The sequence below is a fragment of the Rhagoletis zephyria genome, unplaced genomic scaffold (genome assembly GCF_001687245.7).
Source record: "Rhagoletis zephyria isolate East Lansing unplaced genomic scaffold, Rhagoletis_zephyria_1.1 Rzeph_scaffold_08236, whole genome shotgun sequence".
NCBI lineage: Eukaryota > Metazoa > Arthropoda > Insecta > Diptera > Tephritidae > Rhagoletis > Rhagoletis zephyria.
This window is the reverse complement of record NW_016165316.1, coordinates 87-17,279: the sequence shown is the minus strand read 5'-3', so window position 1 is coordinate 17,279 and position 17,193 is coordinate 87. Positions and strand designations below refer to the sequence as shown.

At 37.7% G+C, this 17,193-nt stretch overlaps 2 protein-coding genes across 2 annotated transcripts in view; one reads left to right on the top strand and one right to left on the bottom strand.

Annotated features, from left to right (window-relative positions):
* The window catches only part of Acph-1 (Acid phosphatase 1), a 12,956-nt gene extending 7,560 nt beyond the window's left edge, over window positions 1–5,396 (top strand). The window contains exons 4-7 of the mRNA XM_017630922.1: window positions 3,360–3,599; window positions 3,672–4,121; window positions 4,180–4,438; window positions 4,517–5,396. Coding sequence (XP_017486411.1) covers window positions 3,360–3,599; window positions 3,672–4,121; window positions 4,180–4,438; window positions 4,517–4,623 — 1,056 coding nt within the window. The 3' untranslated portion in view covers window positions 4,624–5,396. The remainder of the gene's footprint in view (window positions 1–3,359; window positions 3,600–3,671; window positions 4,122–4,179; window positions 4,439–4,516) is intronic.
* A 3,774-nt stretch (window positions 5,397–9,170) lies between these two features.
* LOC108374882 (chaoptin-like) lies at window positions 9,171–15,327 on the bottom strand. Its single transcript, XM_017630921.1, is given in 8 exon segments — window positions 9,171–9,495; window positions 9,498–11,387; window positions 11,390–11,431; window positions 11,434–12,292; window positions 12,361–12,507; window positions 12,588–12,877; window positions 13,679–13,778; window positions 14,967–15,327. Coding segments are annotated over 8 exon segments (3,846 nt in total). The 5' UTR covers window positions 15,255–15,327; the 3' UTR covers window positions 9,171–9,265.
* Window positions 15,328–17,193: the final 1,866 nt, after the last annotated feature.

Sequence of the window (17,193 nt, the reverse complement as noted above, 5' to 3'; positions counted from 1 at the left end):
GTGATCATAAGTGGGCGGTGCCACGCCCATTTTCCAAAATTTTATCATAAACGTATTTCTTGGTAAAGAATTGTTGCAAACATCAATTTTGAATAAATTAGCTTCAATATTTACGGATTTATCGAAGATTTCGTATTTCTCCAAATTACCGTTATATGGGATGTGGGCGTGGTTATTGTCCGATTTTTAAAATTTTCGGCCATTTGGTATCCTGTACCAAGGCCAATAACTGTGCCAAGTTTGGAAGAAATCGGTGCAGCGGTTGCCAAGATATACACATGTAACTATAAGTGGGCGTGGCTACGCCCATTTTTCAAAAATTTTTAATACTCTTATTTCTCGTCTAAAAGTTATTCTAAATGTCAATTTTGAGTGAATTATCTTCAGTAGTTACTAAAATATCGCAGTTTTCGTATTTCTGAAAATTACCGTTATATGGGAGGTAGGCGTGGTTATTGTCCGATTTCGCCCATTTTCAATACCATCCGTCCTACGCCCAAAAGAAGTGCATGTACGAAGTTTCGTTAAGATATCTAAATTTTTACTTGAGTTATCGTGTGCACAGACGGACGGACAGACAGTCACCGCTTAATCGATTTCTCTTTTCATTCTGATCATTTATGTATACATTTGTCTATATCTATCTCGATTCGTTTTGCCTGTTACAAACAACCGTTATGCGAACAATGTTATAATACCCTTGTGCACAAGTGCGCTCGGGTATAAAAATGGATTCTATATTTTCAGTTAGACTGCTAGCAATATGTACATCGGTGAAAATAGTTGGCAACCCGCTTCAAAAATATTTTCGAAAGTAAGCTTCCTAAACCTCTTTAGTGGCAGATCCCCTAAAAATATTTTCGGTATTAAAATTTCCTAACCTCTTTAATCTGATGCCAATATTTACTATTTAATTTATGTTATCAATTCATTTAAATAAAAGTTTTCAAACAGGTGGTGTATCAATTTACTTAAACTGAAATTTTCAAACAGGTGGCAACCCTCCAATTTTTTTTTCTTCTATATTGTAAGTTAGACCTCTAGCGATACATAGGTGAAAACTTGATTCGATTCCATGCATTAGTTTTCGAGTTATGCGCGTACAAATATGCAGACAGACAGACAGACACACAAACAGATAGACCAAAATTCTAAAATTTGCTACAATGTACCTCAACAATGTTTTTCACGTTTTCTTTTTTTGCGCCAGAGTGCAATAAAGTGTACCCAGCGGCCGTTTTTGAGATAAAAATGTATTGCAGATTCAGATTCCCGTACCCAAAAACCCCCAGTAATCGCCAACCTGTGAAAACTGAGAAATAACTTTTCTATACACAATCCAGACTTTCAGAAAAATTGGTTTTATCAATTCCTCCGGCTGCTGTCGAACAGTTTTTTGATCATATTCTTTCATTTACTTAATAAAAAAAATACAAGTATGAATTAAGTTAAGTGCATATGCAGAAATTACCGCCACCCCTTCTCTTCTATGTTGTGTACAAATTGCATAGCTGTATCGATTACCGTTATCTCACTAGAACGAAATAAGCAATCATTTTTACTATGGGAGTGTATGTAAATTCAAAACTTTAAGGCCGCTTTTCTCGAATTATGCTTTTTTGAGTTATGACACCATTGAAGTAAGATAGCGATATGTTGAAAGACTTATTTACATATATGGAAGAAAATGAGCGACATCTTCAAAAAAGGGCCAACAATTAACGGTAAGTCCTAGCTACTTCAAACATGCACTTTATCATACTAAAATTGAAGGCGCTACAAGGATATTTTTTTTTTCAGTTATTAGCGGGAAAAAGTCATTGAAAATTTTGACTGAAAAATGAAGAGCGCTGAAATTACGACACACCTTTTTTTGTGACCTTTTATTTGGCACAGTCTAATGTGCATATTATTAGGAGTTTAATTTTTAATTCAAATTGTAAAACGAAAATCAATAAATAGTCAGGTTCCTTAATTACAAAGAAATACACATTTACATACGTACATACATACATACATACGTATTTAGTAGATAGTTAATTCCTGCAAAAGATCAATCGAATGACTTCGACAGTCCGCCAACTGATAATGAAATAAGACATGCCTCAAGTATTAAATAAATATAAAGAGTGTCTTCATATGTTTGATAAGATTTTCACGTTCCCACCACACTAGAATTAGTACAATGGCTGTTCACTATAACAAATGTACGATTACTTTTCACACATACAAAACTCGGTATTTGTGCTGTAACACTGTGGAATAAAAATGAACTTTTAAAAAGCCTAGAGTGCGCATACATATGTCAGGTTTGATAGCTGTGACCATTCGAAAAAAGTGTAATATTTGGATGCAAATTTTCAGAATTTTCTTTAATATTGCATAAGGTTTGAAACTCTGATTTTTGGGGTTTTTGTTGTAAAATTAACCATGTTTTTATAAAAAATTAACGAAAAATAAAATATCTAAAAATTGTTGTCGCTATTGTAAAAAAATTCGCGGTACCTAAACTCTATTGACTGACTGTATGCACCCTCTAGGTTTTTTTTTTGTATTCCACAGTGTAATAGAGCTCAATCATAAGCGGTATTCGCACCCGCCTGGCTTACTTTTACTCAGTTTACAACAACAGAAATACTCTTGGGAATAACAATTTTTAAATAGATAACCTGATAACCAGGCAAGTGTGAATACCACAACAGTTAATTCATATGTATGTATATGTTCATTAGGGTGCATCACTCTCAATACAAAAATACATCTGTACTGGTTTTCCATCGGAATTATAAAGTTTATTTTATTCTAATGGTGATCTCGTTTCTGCCAAAAAATTTCGACTTTTGGTTGCTCCTTTCTCTTTTCGTGTTCGATTCTTAATTAAAGGCAAACGGTGGGATAATTTTGTGTTCGTTTCTTAAAATGTCACACTCTTCTGTCACACATTATCTGCCCTTTTGAAGCTTTGTCAGAGAAGATGGTTGCCTTGAAACTCAGATGGTTGTTTAAAACGAAAATATTCAGCCTTAATACGAGTTTCATTTTCCCCGAACCGGTTCACTTTTCAATTTTAGTTTCCATGTATTTACTATGTGTGGAATATAAATATTCGCGTGAATTGTTTTCGGGCGAAACTCAGGACAAGGCAGATTATGAAATGCATGAAATTTCGATTATTTTATTTTTTTTCCAAAAGGTGGTACCTCAAGGGTGCTCTCGCACTAATTTGGTTTAGTTTCGATCATTGGATCATGAAGAAATTAACGGTACTACTAAATATTTATAAGAAAATTGTTGTGGGTTGTGTTTTTTGCTGAAAAAATACTATGCATAATTACCAAAAAGTCCTCCTCAAATTGCAGATAGGTAAACAACAACACTATGAGCTGGGTAAATGGCTGCGACGACGCTATGATTCACTGTTGAATCTCACCTATTCCGAAGATGAGGTTTACATACGTTCCACAGATGTGGACCGCACACTGGCGAGTGCAATGTCTAATTTAGCAGGATTGTATCCACCAGTGGGCAATGAAGTTTGGAATAAGGATATAGCCTGGCAACCGATACCGGTACACACGATTCCAGAGCGAATTGATAAGGTAATGTTTATTAGTTGCTTCTAATGCGTTTTTTTTTTTTCAATTACACACAAATTTTGCTCCTTCCTCTAGGAATTGGCTGGCAAAGCTCCTTGTGCTGCCTACGATTATGCGCGCTCCGTCGTTTTAAATTCCAGCGAATTTCAAAAGCTTAATCAGCGCTTCCAATATTTATATGACTACTTAACTAAGTATTCGGGACGCAAGGTGGACACACTGGAGGCTGTACAACGTATGAATAACACGTTCTTCATTGAAGCACTGTATAATCGAACGCTGCCCGATTGGGCCAAGAAGGTGTATCCCAGCGCAGATATGACGTATATAGCTGATTTTGCATTTTCTATAGGCACGTATACGCGGCGTATGGCGCGCCTCAAGATCGGTCCATTGATAAAAGAGATGCTACACCGTTTTGCCGATAAGGCGCGTGGGTCACTGAAACCCAATCGCTCTGTGTGGATTTACAGCGCACACGACACAACTGTGGCGAACGTTTTAAACGCGCTCAAGTTGTATAATGTAAGAAAGTTTTTAATTTAATTAATTTAATTTTAAATGTTTGGAATATTTTTTTTAGTTGAAAAGCCCTGGCTACACAGCGTGCGTACTATTCGAGCTGCGTCTAGATGAGAACAATCATCCATTTGTTTCGATTTTCTACAAGAACACTTCAGCCGAACCGGCATTGCTGAGCATACCTGACTGTGGCGTTGCGTGTCCGCTGGCGAAAACATTCGAAATCTATAAAGACATATTGCCTGTGAATTGGGAGCAGGAATGCAAATTGAGTACAATGATGATGACGTACGATGAGGCTAATATTGGCATGGCAATGGGTAAGCATGAGTGCTAAATGAAAAATGCAACGCAATCCAATATATAAGCAATTATGTGTTTTTATTTCATATTTCCAGTTATTCTTGGTTCGATTATCTGCGCCATGTTAGTGCTTTCCTACATTTTTTTGATTTACTATCGCCGTCGTCGATACAGCACGTATGCCTATGCACAAATGGCCTAATTGTTGACAATTGATATGACCGGACAACAACTCTTCGACAACCTGACCCCAACCAGCTGCAAAACAATCGGCACAAATTTGATGTTCCTCTCTCTGTATGTTAATGAATAACCTTAATGTTTTGCATTTCATTTTAATATCAGATAAATTTGATATTTAACAATTGAATTGCATTTTCGGATGTGTGTGTGCTTGTAAATGCATTGATTGTGATTCACATTTTTAGTCGACAACTTTGCTGTAATATCCAATTAAGACGTTTTATATTACCATATACATAATTATCTGTGTATGTATACATAGCAAAATACATACATTTTTATACGTTAAACTAAATTCGTATTCTACTATATAATTTAAGAATGTTAGTTGGCCTAACAAAGAACCATATATTTTCTAAATATTGAACTCGTTTAGTTTAATTTGTGTATCTATAGGTTCGTGAAACTGTAACAAATTTAATTTTATATTTATGTTTTACTTTACATTCTGAGAAAAAACCATTTTAAGTTTATTAATAATAGACGTGTCGTTATTACTCACAAAACTAATTTTTTGTGTTCACAAATATGCCTACTGGAATGGTGCTTATTGCCACATACATTTACACAAACATTTATAGAATTTAACTGTAATTCGTTTTTTGTTCATTTATCCATTTGTACGCATCTGTTATTCGTCCTTTGTCCTTTTCTTATAATAATATTCATATGTACATATAAAAAATGGGCGCAAATGTGTAGCCATAAAGATGCAAGTAATTTGTGTTAAAATTGAAAAAAAAAAAAATTGAAGAAAAGACTGTTGTTCATAAAAATAATGCTTAAAGATACTTTTTTACTACATAAATTCCAATAAAACAATATATACAATAAGTATGTACTATATAAAAAATAAGTAAAAGTATGTAAAGAATATTGATTTCATTTAAATTGTATAAGGAAACAAATATATAAGGCAACAACTTAAAAAAAGGAACGTTTCATTCTTCATCACAATTACGTATTTATACCAAGAAAATAATAATAATTCTGAAATATTAATCGGTCTTCGGCCGTCCGGCTCAATGCCTTTTGCTTTTTCTTCGGTCTTTGAACAGTAGCACCTAAGTAGATCGATTTTAAAGGCTTAGTTGTATTAATGCCGCTGTTTTCACCACGTCTTGATCAAGTAGAGACTTATTTGCTTCGCTCGGCCTAGAAAAGTCAATTGCATTGCCAATTCTATAAAAGTCCTGATCGTTAACAGGTTTCTTGGTGCATTAATCCAAACTCAAAGATATGGTGAAAGGTCCAGGGTTTCGTAATTATTGTCGAGAGGCTTTATTTAGTTTTATTCCAGAGTCTTAACAAGTTCTACTTTCTTCGTGGAATGTATTGCAGCACAGAGAAAAAATATTATTCTGAAGGTATTTATATTAGTTCAAAAATATACATAAATTTTTGTAACACAATTTTGTCAATTGTTTGGTCGAGCTTCCGCTTCAATTCGAGGTGTGCGTCTTGATGTTATTACCAGGGTCCGTAACGGTTGTGGTCTTTATAATAAAAATATGAATTTAACTGTTATAATGGGATTTATATTTTCCCGACGAAACTTAACCGCTGTTCTATAATTTTTATTTTTTATCGCAATTTTTGATTCTTATTTTTTCAATCATATCCTAACCGTTATTTTCAGATTAAATTTTTTAGATCATAAAGAACGCATTCTCCATTATAACGATTAAAAACTATCAAGAAAATAAAATTCCAAATTAAAAAATTTATTTTTTGTCGAACAAATAAAATTCGTGTTATTTTCGAAAAGCGAATGGCTTTAATGAGACATTTTTCATGACTCAGGTTCAATCAGAGGTTTGCTAAGGGGCATATTATCACATCAGATTTGTAGTCACTTCTTCCCAGGGAACTAGACCTTGAAGCCTCAACTGTTCGCAAAAATGTTGCATTGTCCAAAGTCTTTTAATAAAAAAAAAAAATCGCTTGCTTGCTGGAAGAATTTCATAACTCAAAAACTCAACTTATGAAGGAGGAATCTCGGAAATGATTATATGCCTGGACTCTGTTCCGCAAGCCGTTTACCAACCCCTTTGCTCGTGTCCTATGCTTCGGGGAACATTAAAGATCGACGATGTTCCGGCCGGAAATAAAGAAAGGAAAGAAAATTATCGGGGCGCTAGACCAACGGAAAGCTCGCTCTAAACAGCTACTATCCAGTTATTCTGGACCGCCTAATGAACTATCGAACTATTTAATAAACAGAATTTCCATACAATTCCTAATTTACCATTGTATCGGAGCGGCTTGTCAGAGCTTGTCTAGCCAGCAGCCAGAAGTTAAAAGTTCTATCACCTTTTGTTCCTTTACAAGGCCCCATAATCAGCATTTGAACTCTTGAGTTAAGCGAATGTACCAAAAACATGATTTTCAATACCTTGTTTTGTATTAAAAAAGGTTTAACATGCAAATATACTTTGACAATTTAGAATTTTCGTAAAACGAAATTAAAAAGATTTGACATTTTAGAGACCAAATAATTTGAAAAAAAAAATCATCTGCTCTACCGCTACTACATGTTCAATATGCCTTGATTTGTACAGATTTGTAAATTTTGACAATTAAAGGGTGGGGTTGTTTGGAAATTTCTTATTGAGCTGAACTCATTCTCGATAGAGATTTCTAGACAACACCATTCTGTGACTGCCAAAATGTACAAAGCTGTACAAATGTACATATCATGTGGTCCCTGCTTCAGTGCTCTAGTCGCACTAGCTCCCTCAAAATTCAAATTGAAAGTTCGAAACAATTCCGACTTGGAAATATAAAGGTTAATATGAAAGACCTAACGAATTACGTTAATGGCCAAATATTAGTTGTGATCTCATATGAGCCCGAACTTACCATTTTTTAGCAGATTTTACTAGAAATTGATCCGTAATCGGTTATCTGGCAACTGAGAGGACAAATGACAGAGTAAAAGGGTCCTCTCTTTGTCAGAAGTTACCAGTTTTAATCCGAAGATTTTTTACTGGCAAATTCTGGTAAATGTGTCAAACGATCAGCTGTAGTGTGTTTGACAACCAAATTGTAAACAAAAGAAAAGTGCACTTTGCTAATGTATGTTATAAAATATTAAATTACTGGTTTGAGTGAATTCTAATGAATTTGTAAGTATTTTTGGTTACTTACATGTGTGAGGTTACAAGCAAAATTTAGAGGTTAAGTTGAGGTTGTCAGTAGAAAGCGATCCCGTACTTTTCAGTGTTACTCTCTCGCTCTAGCGAATTTTCATTTTTTGACAGCTTTGCTAGATTTAGTACGGGATCTAACCTATTGATAAGGAATTTAAGGTGTTCTGCAATATACAAAGCTCTTCGGACTGCAGGAGACCCACATACCAAACCTTGTCGGGAAAGATTTGGGCCGAACGTAAAAACACCTATACCAATGATCGGCTTCTTCCATTACTTTCCAAGCAGAGATTCCGGTAACTAATGGGCAGAGAATATCTTAGAAATACATCTGCACTTTGATAATAACATGAACTGATAGCTCCAGTCCCCTAAACACCCTTGTATCCAAGAACACATTATTATCGAGCAGAGGGCCAGGTATGGTTGACATGACGACAATGAATAGGCGGACCACCTAGCAAAAGCGCTACCTCTGTATTCCATTCTCCCAAACCCCTTTTTGGGATTAAAGAAAACCCCTGAGATATTTTTACCAAGACAACCAAAAGAAATTTGAACTTTCTGAGTACGCCAACTGAGGGTGCTCAGCTTCTTGCTAGATGCAAGTGCATATAGAACTTCAGCTAGCAAGCTCCAGTTTTTCGCTTCAAACCTGGCCCGCTTAAGATAAAAATTTACGGCCAACTATGTCTTTAAATTTTTAAAATTTTTATTTCATACATTTATATTATGTTATGTTTATATTGCATATTTTTAGAGTTACATACATATTTATGTACTATACAACAAATTCTTAAGACAAAATATATTTTATTTAAGTTACTTAAGCAGAAATTAACGAAGACATAATCGTGTACACTATGAATTTCCCCATTTTTCTACGAAAAAAATTAATAAAAATATTGTCCTTAGCTAAGTATTGCGGTCTTATACTATTTACAATTGAGTTTTTTTTTCTTAGAGCTGGTAAACTGAAGTATTGTATTGGAAATATCGGTTTTATCTACTAAATATGTGTATACTCTCATTTTTTAATTAGTTAGCTCTCACTCAAAAAAAAAAAAATTATTAAATATTGTTTTTGACTGTGAATAAAAGTAAAAAATACATAAGTGCCACATAGCTGCATTCTTACAGTGGAAAACTTAATCACCTTCGTAGGCCTATAATTCTAACTGGCAACTTTACCATCCGCCAATTATGTATTCTTTTACATTCGAAAAACAAAATTTTAATTAAACATAAAATACATTATAAAATACATAAAAAAAGGAAAAACACGTTGCGTAAATGTTACACAACTGACTGAAATTGTATGTATGTATCTTTATTTCTAAGTTGGTATTGCCGACGGCCGTGGCAGCTGTCGCACGCAAGTCCTTCAGCCGCCTAGCATTCATTGAACACCAAATTGTTTGCTTGCACCATCTGAGTAAATTCTTGCTTTTATCTATAAACCTTGTCATCCGAATAGATAATGTATGGCTGTTGGCCATTGGACTGTGGCGAGGCCTGCTGCGGTGTGCCACCAAAGTACGACATACGCGACATTGTCGAATATGAGTTTTGGGCATTTTGCGGTGCTGCGCGCTGCGACAAATTCTGGGTGGATTGATGTATGGATGGCGCTTTATGGGGCAAGGTGGCATAACTTTGTGCGGCGTACGGTGGTACAGGTAGAGCGCGGTGGGTGCACCCTTGAAGCTCATTGGTACGCTGCCCGGGCCCATTGGCATTGGCGGTATACCGATCATTGCAGGTCCATTGTGGTATTCCACGTTGCTCATGCGCAGTCGCACAATGCAAATTATGATAATTAGTATGGCAATGAAGGCAACTACGCCGCCAACAATGCCGATAATAAGCGTATCATCGTTGCTCATTAATGGCGCTTTAATGAGTGGTGCCTTGGTTTTGATTTTCATCGGCGGAGCTTGTGTGGGCTCCAAGCTCCAGATGATCATTGGTTCTTCTGTGGTGGTTGTTGTTGGACGTGTTACGAGGCGGGAAGAGGATTTCAGCATATATTGTGAAGTGCTACGCGCCGTTGTCGAGGTCATGCGACGTGCATCGCAAGTCAGTTCGTCGTCTCCGACTTCGATGAGTTTCTTGCCCGCCACAAAAGCTGGCGACTGGCACTCGACGTCGCTCATATGCGAATTGGGCAACCAACGACGTAGCGCGCGCGCATTGCAATCGCAGTGTATAGGATTTGAGGCAAGTCCTTTAAGTTGCAAACTTGACCGGCGGTCTTCTAGCGCGGTAAGGAATTGCGGCACTAAGACAGTGACTTTGGAGCCGGTGATATCAAGAGTCAGGTGTGAGGAGCGTGGCACTGGGAAGAGCAAAGCAGGCGGTAGCGCTGTAAGTGAGGTGTTTTGTAGTTTGATTGTGAGGTCACTGCTTTTTAAGCCAGCCAGCGTGCCCGACGATATGGTCTTGAGGCGGTCACCGCGTATGCCTATAGACTTGAGTCTCGGATGTTTAGCGGGCTGAATTTGCTCTGTGCCAATGGTAGAGTCCTTCACCTCCAAGTCTATGTCCTCTAGACCAGGTAGCAGCTCGAGTATGCCTTGCACGTCCAGATAGCCTAGCAGTGGTAGATCATAGGCCTCCAGCTTTTCAAGGTTCGGTACGTGTTTGAAAGCGCTTTTTTCGATGCGATTAATTTGGTGTAAGTTCTTGAGCCGCAATTCACGCAGCATTTCTAAATTCTCGAAGTTGTCTTGAGAGATGACTTCGAAACTGTTATTTGAAAGATCCAGGGTATGCAGTGACTGCAGCTTCGGCCAAGCACCAGCAAGCTCGTTCAGACTTTCCAACTGGTTGCTCGACAGATCCAATATTTCAAGCAGCGTTGTGCGTTGGAAGATGTCAGCATCGATGGTTTTGAGGCTGTTGTGGGATAGGTTGAGGTACTGCAGGAATGGCGTCTCCAGTGGTTCGAGGTGGGAGATGCCGGTACCAGCCAAGTTAAGTGCGCGCACGGTCTTTGGCTCATTGAGTATGTTACGCACAGCGCCTTCGCTAAGAGGATTGTACGACAAGTCAAGGTCCTTGATATTGACCATTATGCTGTCGTCCGCGGGAATAGCGCGAATTTTGTTTCCGCTCAAATTAACGGATGAGACGAAGAAGTATTGGCGTTGCAATGCATTCAGCGGTGCATATTCGAACTTGTTTTTCGCCAAGTTTATGTTCTCTAGCATTTGCAACTTCGAACGCTCAAATATCAAATCGGACAATTCCGTTAGTTGATTGCCTTCGAGATTAAGCAACTCCAGACGCACCAATCCCTCAAAAGTACGCTCGCCGATGCGGTCTAAGTAATTGTGCGACAAGTCGACAATCTGCAGCTGTGTGGAATTGTGGAAGGCCATCTCGCTGAGCATGTCTAGCTGATTGTACGCAACGAGCAGCGAACGTAGGCGTGGTAAACGTGCAAAGTCCAACTCTTCTATCGACTTGAGATGATTGTGAGAGAGGTCGACATGTTCAAGATATTGCAGAGTTGAGATGAGTTCGGCTGGGAAGAAACTAAACTTATTATTTGCTGCCTTAATTTCAAACGCGGATGGATGCGGAACGAAGAGGGAAACAGGTAGCTGAGTGATTGTTCGAGATGTCGAGTTCCTCTAAACCCGTGCCGGTATTGAAGAACTCTCCCTTGAATGCAGATAACTGATTGCCGCGCAAATTGAGGCGCTTTATGTGCATTACATTGACAAAAGCCCCCGGGCGTATGGAGGTGATTTGGTTATTGGACAAATCAAGTGAGGTGATATTCCACAGGTCAACAAAGCTGCCGTCGTTGATTTCTTGCAAATTATTGTTGTTGAGATAGATGTGCTTGAGGTCCTGCAGTGTAGCGAAAAGATCACCGGACATTTGCTTGAGAGCACAATGGCTGAGATCGATGACCTGTAGCCGTGAGAGCGGGCGAATGAGGGCTGCCGGCACGGGTGCCAAATGATGATTTCCGCTAAGATTGAGGTACTGCAAATTATCCAAGCCCTGAAATATGTTGCGTGGTACATCTGCAAGATTATTTCCGCTCAGGTCAAGACTGCGCAGTTCAGTCAAAGCGAGCGGCGCAGTGCCCAAGCCAGTTAAGCGATTCTGCGAAAGCTTCAGCTCGTTTAACGATTGATCCAAGCCCAGAAAGATGTCAGCGCTAATGACAGCTAGCGAATTGCCTGATAGATCTAGTGTACGTAGATTAGCGAATGTCTGAAAACTAGCCGAGGGCAGCTCGCGTATTACATTGCGCGCCAGTGTTAATGTGGTTATATCTTCCGCTTGAATAGAACCAAGAATCTCGGTAGAAAGTGCGGCTACGCGATTAAAGTCCAAATGCAAGGTGGTCAAGCTCGGTAGGCGACCCAGGGCGCTGCCGGGGACGAGTAAAATATTATTGTCGCGTATGATAAGGGTTTGCAGGTTATCCAGACCCTCCAGCGCATCATCCTCAATCTAAGGGAAGAGTTATAGAGTAGAATTTGAAAAAGTTGTGGTGGTAAATAATGTGGCAATCTACTTACAGTGCGCAGCGAATTCAAACTCAAGTCCAGATATTTGAGTGCGACCAAGTCGCGGAACGTGCCCGGCGGTATAGTAGTGATGCCGTTGCGACTCAAGTCAAACACTTCCAATGTCTTGATCACTTGCGTGTGCGTATAATCCAAGCGCTAAACATATACAAATGTATGTAACATGAAAAGAGATCAAAAAGATCAATCAAATAAACAAATTTGCACACCGAACACACCTGCAACATATTCGAGGACAGATTGAGTGACTTCAGATTACCGATGGCCGCCAGCGATGCAGTTGGAAACTGAGTTATGAAATTTTCGGAGAGATCTAGTTTTTGCAAGGTGGGCACACGCTCAAAAACGTCACTATTCAAATTGGTAATACGATTTCCGGCCAGTTTTATTTCGCGTATGGCGCGCAAGCCTTGAAAAGCCAGACCCTCGATTGTTTTTATTTCGTTGTAGCGTAAATCGACGATTTCAAGTTGCGGCTGCGCAATGAAAGCTTCGTAAAGAAGTGTAGCTGTTGTTTTGGTTTTTGTTTTGTCAGTAGCGATGGTGATGACGATGATGGTGGTGGTGGTCAGAATAGGAAGTTGGGTAAAGAAAAAAATAAAAATAAAATTATTAAGAAAAGTATAGTGCTTGTGCAGGTGTTCTATGGCGATTCGTAAATAACAGTTATAACGGCTTGTTTGAATGAACTCGTGTGCAAAAATACGAATGTATGTTTGTACATACTTTTGGTCTGTCGTACCGTTTGACGCGCGTTTTTTTAAAATCTTTTTACGGTACTTCGTAGGACTTTGAAATTCCGACAGCTGGTGCGTATGGTGGTAAATAGGTAATCGATTTCTGTCAAAGACAGCACGGAAAATCGAATATGTTGTCGCTTACGACCTTTTGGCGGTTAGGGCTCGATATGTTTGAAGAGAAATTATATTCGTCGATATATACAGGGTCACAACATTTTAATGCACTGACTATCTTAGTTTAGTGTACTACCGTGAGATTTGACAAAACAACAATAATTTTTATAAAATTTCTATCAACTTTCTTATTTTTTTATTTTTCTAAAGAAAACCTTGTCAGCTTGTCTTTTAAAATATATTATTTTAGAAATGGCAAGGTGAGTACAGTACTTGTTGCAAAATATGGCGTTGGACTTTCAATTTAATCCAAAAAGTCCTACAAGAGATTTTTCATATCACTGAGACCCACCACCAAAGCATTCCGTGCTTATTTGCTTTAACTTTTACCGCAGCTGATATTCCTTATTACGACTACATAAAAATATATTAACTGTGTCACAGTTTAAACTTACTGATATGATTGTAACGTAAGGAAAGATGTCGCAGGGCATTTGGTCCATTAAGTGAATTGGTTGGCACTTCAGAGAGACAGTTACGATCCACATAGAAATCCTGTAATTGGAGGGTAGAAGCAAGTTAGACGGGTAAGTTTTGTTGTGATAAAATTATAAGCAGGGACATAACAGTTATAGTTTTTATAGGAAAAACGTTGCTCCATAACAGTTATTAGATGAGAGTTATTTTTTATTTCGTGGATAAGAATTATAACCCAACGTTTATTTTTTACGTTATCTGATAAACGTTGTAAGATTGGGATATTGATGAAGATGGAGATGGAGAATAAGATAAAGATGATGAAATAAAAGTGAGAGAGTGAAATAACTACTATCAGATAACGTAAAAATAAACGTCGGGAAATAACCGTTATCGAGCAACGTAAAAAATAAACGTTGGCATATAACTCTTATCAGCAACGGNGAGAGTGAAATAACTACTATCAGATAACGTAAAAATAAACGTCGGGAAATAACCGTTATCGAGCAACGTAAAAAATAAACGTTGGCATATAACTCTTATCAGCAACGGAAAAAATATTTCTTATCTATTAACTGTTATGAAACAACGTTTTCGTTAAATTTCAGAATTCAGGCAACGTTTTCAATTTGTGAATTCGAGATAACAGTTATTTTTGGTCCCTGATTATAAGTTATTTTATAACTTAAAAAATTTCTTTACAATTTTACCTGCGCGTCAAAAATGCTCACTAACACCGCGAATTTCGCACATAAATTTCCAAACTACAACTTGTTAGTCAACTATGTATATAAATTATTGAAATGCATTGCTCTTCAGCTCACTCAGCCAAGGTGGCCATATTACGATTGTATGAACGCTCATGCATTTAAAAACGCTACTTAAAATGGCATCTGCATTTGCAATGCAACACAGTTGCTCATAGCAAATGTGTCAACTAATAAACTAACCAATCGACTTGTTATGATGGCACGTGCACTTACATACATACATACATACATACAATGGGTGAGTATTTACATTGGACATGTATGTAACTAGGTATACGAAGAGTTCACCAACTCTTGCCAAAACAATGTGACTGGAATGTGTAAGCGACTTTTTATTGCAATAAGTCGTATGCATGTTACGTAACTAAATTTGTAATGAATGCAAACATACTTATGCACATACATATGTACAGTATGTATGTTCATTCGTTAACTCACACTACTCAATCTATTGACAGTATATTGTAGTTATGTAATGTGTCGCTGGTTCACCCACCTTTAAGTCCGCACAGCCTTTGAGCAGCCCCTCTTCGATCGATTTAATTTTATTGCCAGATAAATCGAGTGTTTTCAGATTTTTCAATGGATGAAATTCAGCTGTAGAAAAGATCGGATTCAAGCTATCGCCAAGTAGATTATTCGCCAAACGTAATTCTGTGAGTGATTCTTTGAGACCAAGGAAAGATTTCTCTGGTATGCGGCGTATAAGATTATTCGATAGATCCAACTCCTCGATAGGTAGTTTTAGTGTGCCAAAGCTCTGTTGGATAAAAAGTGAAGCCATTGATTACAAAATATTGCATAAAAATAAGTAACTAAATAAGAATGTGATATTTAATTATTATGATATTGATCTACACATTATTTGATATAGTACCTCATTGATCATAGGACACATTATTAGGTTGAGAGATTTATTTGTATATATGTATATATTAAAAAGCTTAGCGCTGACGAAACTTTATAGATAATAGATGAGGCTAAATTTAAGCGATGGCCTGGCATATTTTGTGTTTTGGAGCATCCATCGATTACGGTTTATTGGCAGAGATCTTTGACTTCAGAAAACTGCAAGGTAAAAGTTTCACATGATCAAGTCGTACGATATTTGTAGCCAATTCACGTCACGTCGCGAAAGACAACCACACTCTGAAATCGTTCTTCCAGAATGTCCATTGTGGTGTCTACAAGTAGCGTCGTCCGGAATCAAATGTCGTTACACATATATGTATATCGCTCAATTTGATACAACAGAAATTAGTTATCATCGATATGTCACGCTGGCTTCAAGGACAAATGACGCCACCGGTAGAAATCCTCACCAAACAATACATTTTTATAGATGGTGATATGTACCTGATTGGTTACCGAATCGGTCGCTTCTAATTAGATCACCGCAAAATTGGTGTAACGGCAGGAACGAGCGACACGAAGTGAAGAAATGTACCTCTCTGCCTCGAAATGTTCCACCTCTCGAAATGTGAGATGGCAACTGCAAGACCACAGAAAAGACAATTGAGCCGTACCAAAACTGTCAGGACGAGCCTCAGCAGCCGTAGGAAAAAAAAAATAGTTTTAGGAGGGATACCGGCGCCATTCAATAAAGAGGAAACCGGGATGCAGAAAGAGACCAGTTTCGGCTAAACTCAGATGTGGCGAATATCTGCTCAGATTGGCGAGTCACACTGCTAACTAAAATAAAGCAGTATACAAAACTTTACTCGAACGTAAGCAGCTCACCCGAAGTACGGGAGCCTCTGTCGTACGAACTATATAACTAGTATTTGCCCAACCAATCCTGCGTATCCACACTCTGTCTGAACTGATCGTGTGAAAGTTTGATTTATTGTACAGTAATTTGTATGTCTGTCGTTATTTAGGCATCTATGTATAAGAACACCATTTTTGGCGGGTTCGTCAGCTCTTTCGTTTTGGCCATAGCTGGTCTTCCTATTGTCATCGTACAAGCTACAACGGACATTTAGTATGTAGGGCTTAATGGCTGCCGGACTGTCAATAAACTATACAAAACTACTATACCAAAGGAGGTGAACATCTAATCGAATAGCAATGCCTCATCTCAGTTTTTCAGTTGAGTCTAATTATTTGATAGTCAGACTTATATGGCACCAGGTCACTTTGTTGGAAATTTTCTTTACGTATGAGTTGGTGAAGAAAGGCACCCTCGAGTCAATTCCACGAGGGAAAGAAATAATTTCAGTGCCCTTACTTCCTTGCGGACTATTCTTTAACAGATGGACCTCAAGTGAGCTCTACGAACGCTGGGATAAAATCAGGACATGTGCAACTGCGTAGACAATAAATCAATTTTCTCAAAAATGGCTACGTACGACAGCAGTTTTTAAAGTTGAAGCAAAAATAGAAAGTGGTAAAAAAAAAATAAAATATCTACAACGGAAAATTGTATTGCTTAAAAGCTTTGTTTTAACTAAAATTTTTGAAAACATCTTAGTTCTTATCTATGCCATTACAAACCACGAATCTCAGTTTGGTTTAAAAATCTTTAGTTAAAAGATTTAAATGGAATACACCGCACGTAGTGCATAAATATTTATGAAGATATTTGAATAAGACGACATACTTCTCATTTTGGTGAGAGCTTTTGAGACGACTAACAACAATTGAAGTTAGAAAATTATGGTCACACGCCATGCTGCTGCGGCATAAAACAAGTTATAACTATACGTCATAATAACAAAAAC